This window comes from Helianthus annuus, chromosome 5, assembly GCF_002127325.2.
Source record: "Helianthus annuus cultivar XRQ/B chromosome 5, HanXRQr2.0-SUNRISE, whole genome shotgun sequence".
NCBI classification, from domain to species: Eukaryota; Viridiplantae; Streptophyta; class Magnoliopsida; order Asterales; family Asteraceae; genus Helianthus; species Helianthus annuus.
The window spans coordinates 25,022,862-25,035,245 of record NC_035437.2 but is presented as its reverse complement, the minus strand read 5'-3'; the positions used below and the strand labels follow the sequence as shown (position 1 = coordinate 25,035,245).

Below are 12,384 nucleotides of genomic sequence, written 5' to 3'. Positions count from 1 at the left end.
GATTTAAAGCAATGTTGCACTGAATCACATAACCATTTCCAGTCTTTGTGCTCTGAGAATGAAAACTTGTAGTTGACTCTTTCGGATTGACACTAGGAAATGATGAGAATCCACTGCTGCTTTTGTTAGAACCCTGATCAACCTTTTCTGTTGAATCTCCAGCACTAAACGCAGTCTGGATTTTCGGACTTCTCTCAGCTTCTGGAACTGGAACACTACCTTTGTAGTACATTTTTACGTCCTGTTGACCACTTGGACTGTTCATCCTCGTGATCTTCTGCTGTTCCAAATCCTGACTCTTGATCTTTTCGATAAATTGAGAAATAGTTAGCCCGTCATAAACACCCGTATTTTTCAGAATCATCAAATACGTTCCCCACTCTTTCTACGGTAACGCATCAGCAAGTTTGTCTACCCACTCTTCACGATCTTTTGTAATACTCAGCATTGACATTGATCGCACTAGGTGGCAATATCGTTCTATCAGTTTCTTCGTATCTTCACCCGGTAAACTGCTAAACAGATCAAACTCTTTCTTAAGCAATGCCTTCTTGCTCTTTATCATGTTCTCACTACCCTCAAATTTAACTTTAAGTGCATCCCAGATTGATTTTGCAGTTTTGTCGTGCTGAAGCAATATGAAGATGTCTTCTTTGATGGCTTGTTGAAGCAGACTTATCATCATCTTTTCGGCTTTGTACATAACCCGTTCTTGATCAGTAAACTCAGATAATTCTTTGAGAACCTGCAAATCTGTTCGAGGCAACACATATTTCTTCAGTATACATTCCCAAGACCTAAGATGGTTTGCCTGAACCCAGTTTTCGAATCTATCTTTCCACCCATAGTATTCTTCAATACTCATCAATTTCGGGGGCTTTTGGGTGGTTCCCGTCTCATTTTCCAAACTCATAGCTTGAACAATGGCAGCTGGACCAGTCGGTGTTGCAAACGCGTTATAGAACTCGGTATCCATAATGACTTATCACGTTTTTCAAAAACAGTGACTTATGAGCGAAATTATAGTGTTCACAAAAGCGAAATCACTTGTTTGACAAACTTGAGCGAAATCAGACTATCAGTACCCTTTGAGCGAAATTAGACTGTACTCTTGAGCGAAATCCCAATCTTATGAGTCACTGGAGCGAAATCAAAAGGTTACCTAGGAGCGAAACCTCAAAACAATGTGTCACAAGAGCGAAATTAGGCTGATTTTAGAGCGAAATCAGAAGTTTAGACAGCTTGAAGCGAAATTAGGTTTGACCTAAGAGCGAAATTACAGAATGTCCATATAAGCGAAATCAACGCGGGTGCTAATTTTTTCCATTTTTAGTCCATGTTTAGGTCTCAAACTTTCAGGGATTTGTCTATGTCCAATTATCTATGATCTGTGAAAAATTGAGCAGGTTTCGACCGGTAAATCTATCTGAAATGATGAAAGAAGGTGTAGAAGTAAGAAAACAAGATGAATTCCAGCTAATCTCTGTAGAACTCCTCCTCCTGAGCTCTGATACCAATTGTAGGATCGGTGACCTGACCCGAATGAGTCGTTCAGAGGGGTTCTACTCTGTTTCAGGTGCGGAATAACAAGAAACAAAGCTAGAAACAGCTGATTCTTCACTTAAACTACTGATTGTATTGATCGGAATGCAATTACAGTCAGTCTTCACACCGGCAGCACCTCGGTATGGAAATCGTACAACTCTACTACTGATTTCGCTCTTGACTACTATATATAGTGTTGAGATTTCGCCCCAAGAGACACAAGGTCCACATGAGCGAAATCAAAACATGACCACATAAGCGAAATCACTACCAAGACATATACACTATCCTATTTTCTCGTAAAATGTGCCCTAATCTATACAATGCAATCTAAGACTCGATACAAGATGAAGTCGACAAATGTAGTGCACCAACACCTGTGTTTTAGGGGTTTTAACCACTTGAGTCCAAAATCAAAATTTTTAACGCCCTGAGTCCCTATAGCCACTTTTCTTAACCATTTGAGTCCAAATTTCTAACACCATCCACCAAGTCTGTTAACTACAAGGGTAATTTAGTCATTTACACACAAAGTACAAGTCTTATATGCACATGAGTACAAGGAACAAGTCTTTAATGCATAAAGTTTTAATTTAATATATAAAATATATAAAGTCTTTAATACATCCACTAGTCCACCACCACTGTTAAAACCAACCTGCAACCACCACCTGATGCCCCTTTGTTCAAACCGCCACCACCTGCAACCATATATACCTAATCCGCCGCCAACAACCAACCTTTAATCTTTATGCACAACCCGCAACCATTTAAAACCAACCAACCTGCAACCATTTATGCCCAAGATTGAACGAGTTTAATTCTTTAAATGGACTATATTGGTCTTAAAATACTTTGATCTTGAACTAGACAAAAGCATTCCGTAAACTTGAAACATCAGTTCCCTGAATCGATGTAATCAGTGTCCGTGGTGGGAGAGATTTCAAGTGTCGCTTGTATACAACACCGCATATCAACATTGTTATTTGGCCAAACACCTTTAAAATCCCTAAAACAGAGGATTCGAGCAGATCTGACACACAGCAACACTTATTTCAACACAACAATTAACAAAATCAGAAACCCCTTGTTCACGAGCATATCTCAGGGAGGGAGAGAGAGACATGTAGAGTCGCACCAAATCTTTAGTTGTGCCGGAGACACGACGGATCTTTAGTGGATCTTTAGGGGAGCTTGGTATTGACCGGAAACCATGAGCGTCGTCGTGTATCCCGTTGCAGTGTTGCGATGGGTCTGGGTGCGAGATGGGGGTGGGTGGAGGTGGTGTGGGGTGTAGGTGTGGTGGGAGGGGGTAGTGGGTTTGGTTGAGATTGAAGTGAGGGGTTTTCCGTCAACAGAGATGGGGTGGTGGTGGAGATGAAGGGAGGGTTTGATGTGGCGGAGGTGGTGGGATTTAGGTAGAGTTTACTAACGTTGATGGATGGAACGGTGGTTGATATCACCTGAGAGAGTTTATGGTGGTGGTTGGTTGTTTGAACTGGAGATAAGGGTATTTTGGTCATTTAACAATACTTAACCAAAAAATTCTAACAGTGTTAGAAATTTGGACTCAAATGGTTAAGAAAAATGGTTATAGGCACCCAGGGCTTTAAACATTTTGATTTTGGACTCAAGTGGTTAAAACACCTAAAATACAGGGACTCAAAAAGTAATTTTCCCTTATATTTTATAGTATTCGCAATGAATTCCTTATCCATGTCCATATATTTACACTAAAAATAACTAACTTTTCACTCTCCTTTTAAATTAAATAATATTTTTTATATCTTTATCATGACTTTTTCTCTATTCTACACTCACAACCATTTCTAAAATACTAAAAAAATTATAAGGATTTCTCTCTACAGATTTTTTTCCCATATATTTATAGATGAATAGTAACTTTCCCATATATTTTTCTCTCATCTACTCACAACCACTCAAAAACATTAACAATCATTCCTTATAATATAACTAAACTCACTCACATATTTTTTTGAGTCATCGTTATGAATGCTCTTATGCTCATTACTTTTTCCATTGTATTAATCATTATGGTAACAAAATACCATTTTATGCAACCACGTTCTTAATGTTATAACCCGCAAAATTGGAACAAATATTTAGAAAAAAAGGAAAATTTTCCATTTGTTATGAATATATTTATTATTTATCTGGTTATCAACACCTAAAATAGATTAGGCTTGTTTCACAAGTTTTCCTATCTTATATATAACCTCTTGTACATCTTCTAATATACACTCATTCAATAATATCAATATTTTCCTCCGTATTCTTCTCTTGTATTGTTTTGCTATTAGGCTAGTTTTATAACACGTTATCAGCACTAGTTGCTTTGGAGTTTGATCGCGTTATCACAATCCTTTATCAAGATCTTAATCTCCTACTACAGAAGTTGAACAAGCCATCATCGTTGGATCATTGTGAGTCATGCTCCCGCACCACCATCGTCAATGACTACAATACTGTAGTGGAAAGTTTGTTTATGTCCGTTGGTTTAATAAATGAACAAACAGGAACAAGAAATTTCTTTCAATAAAGTAAACAAACGAACATAAACAAAGGTTGTGTTCGTTCGTTTATTTTTGTTAATGTTTGGTAATGTGTTCATTTATGTTCGCTCATTTATTTTTATTTATGTTCGCTCATTTATGTTTATTTGTGTTCATTCATTTAAAGGTTGTTTTATGTTATTTTTTTATTATATTGTTTTAGGTTAAAAAATTTGAAACCATAGTTATACTATACGCCTCTCCCAACATCCTTCATTTTACTATTTCAATTTTGGTTTGTGTTAAATCTTGACAAATTTCTAATTTTTTGTGTTAATTATGTCAACTATGATCAGATAGTTAAGTACTTATTTATCTTTTGTGGATTTATCGTAAACTTTCTGCTAAAAATGTAGATTTTGTTATAAAATGGATATATAATGTTCGATTGTGTTCATTTATGTGTATGAACATTTGTCTGTGTTTGTTTGCGTTCTGTAGATGTTCATGAACATGTTTATTTCCTTAATGAACGAACATAAACAAAAAATCTCGTTGGGCAAGCATTCTTGAACTATTCATGAACATGTTCATTTATCAATGAACGAACACGAACAAGACCTTGTTCCTATCCGTTCGGTTCATTTACAAGCCTAATTGCAACCATTATGTTTGACTACTTTCCGAACCACCCTTCGAAATCTCACCGTTGTTTGACTTCTGACACGCCCTCACAAGCTTTGTCGTAGTTCATCAGATCAATGTTGCTTCTCTATTTTTACAACTAGTAAGTTGTTCAGACGAAACCACGACATCACTATTATTTTGGATCCCGCGAATAGCCCTGTCACACGCACCCTAAATACAATATTTGATTATACCTTAGTTTTCTCCTCTCAGATTACATACATCACCAATAAAGAGTTCTTGATCGTGAACACTAGCCGCCAATTTCCTGTTTAAATCCGTCATTGATACTTAAATTTTCATGCAAGACTGTTTGTGATTGTAATTCCTCTTTGCAATTCGGTTAAGCAATTATCATATTAGATGAAGTAAAACGGGAAGTTTAACTTGGTGTGTGTTGCTCCAAAAAATAGTGAAAAAGATTATGATTGTTTTTAATGATTAAGACTTGTTCTTGGTTGCTCAAGAACAAGTAAAGCTCTAAATTACTTCCCCTGGATCCCCTTTATATAGTGATCCTCCACTCTTAATTTTATGGTTGATTTGAACGTTATGTCTATATAAGGAATGTTGTGTATACCTTTCCACAGTTTCAGGCTTAGGAACCTTTATCTTTTCCTAATCGGGCAAAGATTTGACATTTGACCCTACTTTATCTAACGAACAATAGGTTCCTTTGGCTTCTTTTTTTGTCCTCATACCGTTGACACCGTTTGGGCTGTAGACTTTGAGCTACCTCAACTGTTTCGTCATTCCTTGGTCCTGAAGTTTACCTGGGGAAGCTATATTATCCTTCACATAAAATATTTTGCGCTGAGTCTTGTCATGCTTTAAAACTTCATCAAGGAGAGGACGGCGCGTCCTTTCCTAGTCGAGAAGATGATGCTAGACCTACCCTTCTTCGCTGTGTGTACTATTTGTTTGAGAGAATATTAGGTAGAGAAATTTGAGTGGTGTTCTAATACGCTGTCACATAGAGCAACAACTTATATTCAACTAACTGGGTCACATGCAAAACACTTGAGGAACATGGTTCATACTTCATAACACAAATTTCATTCTTAATATATTATTCAACATTATAAATCACCCAAACTCGAACCATAAAAACTAGTGCCGTATTTTTATAAGTGATCGTGTTATAGTATATTGACTTTCCATTGCTTGTTCCTCAAGAAAAGATTTAGCTATTTATCCATCATCTTTCTTGATCACTATGATACTTCATCATGGGTCATTGAGTCATACACTCTCTGATTAGCCTTCTTTGCCTACAAATTCAGCAAAACACAATGCATAATTAGATAAAAACAAATATTAGACATCGACTCGACTTGCAGAAAGACCAAAAACATAGATTTCAAGGGCGTAATAATGTACTTCCATCTCCCAATTCGTGCATAAAGTCAAAATAAGAAGAAATAACGCTTGGGCTAATAATGCTGCAATGATCCCGAACCATAATCCCTGCATAATCACCAAGTGTTACATAAGTAAAAACTCAAAAGGGATACTTTCATTTTTCACCTTCAAAACTCTGTATAATATGGTATTAACCCAACAAAATGTCATAATATCGAATATGCCTATTTTCAAGTTTATGACCTTTATACTCATCATTTATAACTTGCATTATGCTATAAATTTGATATACAATAGTAATGGTAGAATGAGATATATAATGGTAAGTAGAATGAGATATATAGTGGTAATGAGATATATAATGGTAATGTTATAAATTTGATTTAAGATACAAAAATATTGAATTTTAATTTTATGGCTATATTTGATATTACTTTCTATTGTTGATTAAATATGATATTACGGCAGGTTATAACGGTATATATAAAACTGTCCACAAAAAAGAATAAAACACTTCCGAAACAAGTGAAGTCTGAAATAAAAAGGACAAAAGTTACTAATACCTTCCCACCAAAATGAAGTACAAAAGCAAACAAGACCGCCAAAGGAATCCCGATCAAATAATAAGCTCCCAAGTTTAGAACCGCGCCTATTTTTTGCCGTCCACTCCCTCTAACGGCCCCTATCAAAATGAGTTCAAAAGTTATATCACAAATACTAAGTAATGTTAGAACTGTAAAAATAATGTATAATAGTTATGATTTTTGTATATATGTTTTGACATCTTAGACTGTAACATTTAAGTGGTTCATGGCTGGTTGGAACCTGAAAGCACAGATTGGATGCCATCAACAACATGAGATGCTGCAAGAAGCAGCATCATTTGTGCAATGTAACTCACAACTTCTTCTTCATTACTATAGCAATACCCCCATAGTTTTCGCCCTAAAATCAAGATTAATGCACCCAAGATGCCTTCAGTCACTACAGAAAATATTGAAACACGTATTGCTAAAAGCGCTGCATGTGCACGTCCAGCTCCTAATTCATTTGAAACCCTTACACTGCAAACAATTTAGAAGAAATGTAAACAAAGGAACTTCACCTCTATTTTTACGACTTTGAACATAAAATAATCACCTTGTGGCACCACTTAGACCAAGAGGAATCATGTAGATCATTGAGCATGTATTGAGGCTGCAACGAGAGGGTTTATCAATCAGATTAAGACAACAAAATGCAAAATGTAAAGATTACATTTGTGGTTGGATTCCATTGGTTAACCTGATAGAAAGAACCGAGGTTTCTAGTTGTGGATTAGGAAGAAGACCAGACAGCAACACCATCATCTCGAATGACCATATCTCCAAGCTATTAAAAAAAAAATCAGAAGTTTTAGAAAAGGGTGTAGATTCAAAAGGCAAAACATTTATTTGAAGTTCATCAAAATGAAAATCTTGAATTACCAGACCATAACGGCAGAAGGGACTGCAAGTTTCAAAAAGGCTGGAATGTTATAAAAAGCCTCTTTTGAGAAACCGGTCCAAGTCTTTTTACACGTAGGAGAAACTCGAATATAAATCGCTAACAACAACACGTTGATCCAAAGAGAAATTGCATTAGCCAACGCTGCGCCTCTACTTCCGAGCCCAGATTTAAACACCATAATCCAACAAATCAAAATATGAAGTAGAGTTGCAATCCCAGTGCTTAACATCATTGGAAACACATTGTTTTGAGATTGTAGAAATCTAACGTGACATTGAAGTAACGCATTTGCAAAAAGAGTGGGGATCATGAATCTTGCATAGTGGCCCGCTTCGGCTGAGATTTCGGGATCTTGGCCTAGAAAAACAAGCAAAGTTCCGGCATTTGCCCAAATGAAAGCAAGAGGGATGCTGGCTGATAATAGAACAATCATGGCTCTTTGTTTATGGATTCCTAGCATATGATATTGTTTGGCCCCAAAAGATTGTCCACAAAATGTATCTAAAGCACTCCCCATTCCAACCTATTCACATAGAAGCTTATCACTATATAAATATTCAGTGATATTTTACATGTAAATAGATACAATTTGCTGATTAGTACTGCAATGCAAATCATCATCATCATCATCATACTAAGTAAATCCCACCAATAGTAACGCTAAGCAGGGCCGGCCCTGAAAATTCATGTACCCTGTTCGAGCTCGAAAAAATGTGCCCTCAGGTCTTAAAGGTCTAAACTTAATGACAGTGGTCTAATAAATAATCTAAACCATAAAAATAGTTTTGTAAATGAGCCTATGTTGGTGTTTGTATGGGTATACCCTATTAATTTATTTATTTTTACATATACATATCGGAGTTTTTTAAAAAAATAACGTGTCATCGAAATATCGGGCCTGGCCGGTGGTCCTCCCGGCCCACCTTCAGGGCCGGCCATGACGCTAAGGTAGGGTCTGATTAGTACTACGATGCAAACATTTTATTAAAAACAAACAAACAGACGTACTCAGTAAAATGTAAATAATAGTACGGTCTAAAGGAGAGAACGATAAAGGCAAACATTTCCTCTATATCCTGGAGGAGGTCACTCTCAATGAGACCCGGCTCTAAAAACCAATTTTTACAGTATGAAAATATACAACGGTACCTAAAAATATATATAAGAAAACCAAAACACGACTACTAATAACAGGAATGATAGCTAGAAAATGAACTAACCATTAAACTGGTACCCGTGACTGAAGCAAAGGAAGTAGCCATTGAAGCACCAGAGAGAGCCAGCTCGCCCAAATGACCTACGAACATCACCGAAATCATTGACAACCCACAAATCAGTAAATTCACTGTCATCAATGGTCCTGCCAAGTAAAACTGTTTCTTAAACTCGCAACATATCTCATCTTTGCTGTAGGATCCGACCCTCTTTGCTGATTCTTGACCCACGAGTGGCGTTTGAAGTCCTCCTTCCTCCATTTCCACCGTGAATAACGAAACTCTGTCCTATAGAGATCTACTTAAAGACATCAAAATGAAGACAAATAGAGAGTTTGTTTGTTTTTCAACTTGTGGGATATTTTTCACTTTCATGAAAGAAAGATATTTTATTGGTTGCCACGTTGAGCATCTTTTCTGGCTTTCTCCATAACGACATGCAACTTGACGAAAAGATAACATTTTATATGCTTCTTGAAGTGTTTTGTGTAATAATTTAAAAACTTAAGCAGTCATTTTGGAATCACTTTTGATTATAATAGCATTTTAGTTGAACAATGAGTACATAGGGACGAGTAGAAGGGGAAGAGAAATTGATTTCACTTTCTACATGGACAAATATGATTTTTTTATTGATTTAACACATTTTTTTTGAACCGCAAATTTGGATAACTGATGTGAACTATTAGAGTACAATCGTGTCAAGAGCAGAACTACCCGATCATATCCATCTCTACTAGGCTATAATGCGTATACACGAATTCATGGGATACCCATAAATCTGGGAAAACCCCCTTCTAGGAATCGAACCCACAACCTAATGATCCTAAGCCATATCCCATCCCAAAGATAACATTAGGCTATAATGCCATGGACTTGAATTAAGAAAAAATAATTTGAATTATTATATCTTTTTTCTTCTATGAGGGGACTATAATATTGTAAGCACCGGTTTTCACATTCCGGTCGGGCAGGTGAATTGAAAATTTCAGGATGTTTAGTTACTGTGGTTTGGGAAACGACAAACTAAGCCGGTCGGGTAGGGATAGTCAGTTTGTTTGGTGAGTCCGTTTTGACGGTTTTCGTCCGATTATTTTTTATTTTATTTTATTTTTTTTGTCTCTTAAATGAGAGTTTATGTAACTGGGGCGTTTGGTTCACGTAATGTTTTAGAATTTAAATTGTAATTGGAATTTGTATAGAAATTAGAATTTGAATGAATTAGATTTAGAATTTTAAAATATTTCAATTGGAATTGGAAATTGTTGGAATTGGAATCTCATTTCCGTTTATTGATGTGTTTGGTTGTCAAATGAATTGAATACATCAACTCGGCATCCACCACCCTCGGTTTTGATGGAAACAGTATGGGTCGAAATGGTTCGCGTCAAAACGGTTCGCGTTGAAATGATTCACGTCAAAATGGTTCGCGTCAAAACGGTTCGCGTTGAAATGGTTCACATCAAAATGGTTCGCGTCGAAATGCTTCGCGTCAAAGCAATTCGGTTCCAAACGGTATGGGTTGAAACAGTTAGCGTGGAAACGGTTAATACGCTTCGAGTCGAAATGGTACGGGTCGAAACCGTTCAGGTTGAAACGGTCGAAGATTCTAATGAATTTACTTTAATTCCTTCTCATATAGGAAGGATTTTGAATCCTATAGTTAAAGGAGTTTGAAGGAATTTATGCCCGATTCTAATTCAAATTCTATTGTCAGCTAAACACATTAGTATTGGAATTAAGATTCCAATTCCAACAAATTCTGTAAACCAAACATATTAAGAGATGAAATTCAAATTTTTTTCAATCAGATCACAAATACACTAGTGTTCATTCTAGAACCCCACCATATATATATATACCAAACTCTCTTAATGTAATATTATTTATAAGTTCACGTTCCATTAGATTTTTTTAACCTTTTAGTCCAATTAAGCGTTTATTAGTGTTTGTTTTATTATGTACATAGGGCCCATTACCAATATACATGTGGAATCAATATAATTTTGCAAGTTTTATATTCATGAGTTTATATCTTATAAGTTTTATATATATTAGATAATTAACTTAAATTAACCGAAACCAATCCATAATCAATGGTTAACCGAACAACGGTTAACCAACCATCGATATTCGATAATGATTATGGTTAATACTTTTCAATTAAATGAATAGTTAACCAACTTTGCACACCCCTACCTTAGGAATATTTTTTTAAAGAAATTAAAAATAGAATCTAAATTGTAATTTGAATGAAATCCTTTAAAATTTTATTTAGTGTTTGGTTGGTAAATTTTTTAATGAAATTTGATTGATAAAAAATGAAAGACAAACTTACCGTTTCCCAACTCCCCACCTTTTTTCTGCAATTACCCCTAGTTCAAGTTCTTATCTTCTTCATCGAGACTTCTTCACCTTTTCCGTTGACTAAGATTTTATTTATATTGATTTACAAATAAAGCACATTTTTTATTATAAGTTTTAATACGATTAAATGGAATGTTACACTAAAGCAAGATCTTTTTATCTATTAAAAAGAATCTTCCTATACTAATAAACAAAAATCTTTTGTACACGTGTCATTTTTTGGTGTCTTCTCCCTTTTAATAATAGTATTACATATTAATTTGTATACACAAAATATAATATAATATTAATTAATATAGTTAGAGATAAACGTATAAATTCAAATTTAATTAATAATTAGAGAAAAATCCCGGATAGTCCCTGTGGTTTCGCCTTTTTTCACCTTTAGTCCCCAACTTTCTAAAATTACCTAAATAGTCCCCAACTTTTCATTTTTTGTTCCCGGATAGTCACTGGGTCTAACTTCAGTTTGTTTTCTCTGTTAAGAGAGTGTGAAATGACAAAAATACCCTTTCCTTAAAAGGCCAAACCATAGGGACTATCCGGGCATCTTCTTCATTTTTATTTACAAAACCCCACCACCACACTTCATCTTCAACCTCCACCCACCATCACCCTCCTCCACCCTCCACCATCACCGCCGCGCAGAACCACCATCGTTGTCGTCGTCCTCGTTGAGTTTCAGTTGTAATTTTGATAATTCCGACGATTTTCGGACTGTTTCTGGTGTGTTGTTTGAAATTTTCGAACTTTCATTTAAGCATTTTGTTGATACACGATGAATTTCATATATGAATATGATTGGTTGATACAATTTAAGAATTGAAATCGTTTGGAATTGTTGATGTTTTCATTCAAAATCTGAATCGAATTTAAAAGATATAAATTTATTAATTAATGTTATCATTCATAGAATCAGAAGTTGTAGGTGTTAGTTGCTTTGTGTTTGTCAAATAGAAAAGGAAAAAGATAAGAGCAGATGCTATGGTTTCTTTGATGTTTACGGATTGAATCTGGAAGTAAGTTTTAGAGTTTCATTGAGACACGGAAGTGAATCGGATATAACTTGTGCTAGAGTTGCAGATTGAATCGTTTAAAACTTTGTTGTTGTTGCTCATCGAGTAGAAAGAAGAAAACAAGATCGACAAGTTTTGGTAATTGCAGATTAGAAAACGAGCTCGTTCTATATTGTTTCCTCCGTCGCAGAT

The 12,384-nt window shown here is 35.5% G+C and overlaps 1 protein-coding gene across 1 annotated transcript; it reads right to left on the bottom strand.

Annotated features, from left to right (window-relative positions):
• Positions 1-5,782: 5,782 nt before the first annotated feature.
• LOC110940215 (protein DETOXIFICATION 16) lies at positions 5,783-9,157 on the bottom strand. The gene is made up of 8 exons (XM_022181768.2): positions 8,816-9,157; positions 7,574-8,118; positions 7,392-7,478; positions 7,248-7,304; positions 6,933-7,171; positions 6,671-6,789; positions 6,126-6,212; positions 5,783-6,016 (listed from the first exon to the last, which is right to left on the bottom strand). The coding sequence occupies exons 1-8, from the start codon at positions 9,068-9,070 to the stop codon at positions 5,960-5,962; spliced, it is 1,446 nt and encodes a 481-aa protein (XP_022037460.1). The 5' UTR covers positions 9,071-9,157; the 3' UTR covers positions 5,783-5,959.
• Positions 9,158-12,384: the final 3,227 nt, after the last annotated feature.

Bases quoted from the DNA above. Each gene is read 5' to 3' on its own strand.
- LOC110940215 (XM_022181768.2), bottom strand. From the start codon at position 9,070: ATGGAGGAAGGAGGACTTCAAACGCCACTCGTGGGTCAAGAATCAGCA. The intron at 6,213-6,670 runs GTATTAGTAACT...GTGATTATGCAG, and splicing joins TACTTCATTTTGGTGGGAAG to GGATTATGGTTCGGGATCAT. The intron at 6,017-6,125 runs GTACATTATTAC...CTGAATTTGTAG, and splicing joins GCACGAATTGGGAGATGGAA to GCAAAGAAGGCTAATCAGAG.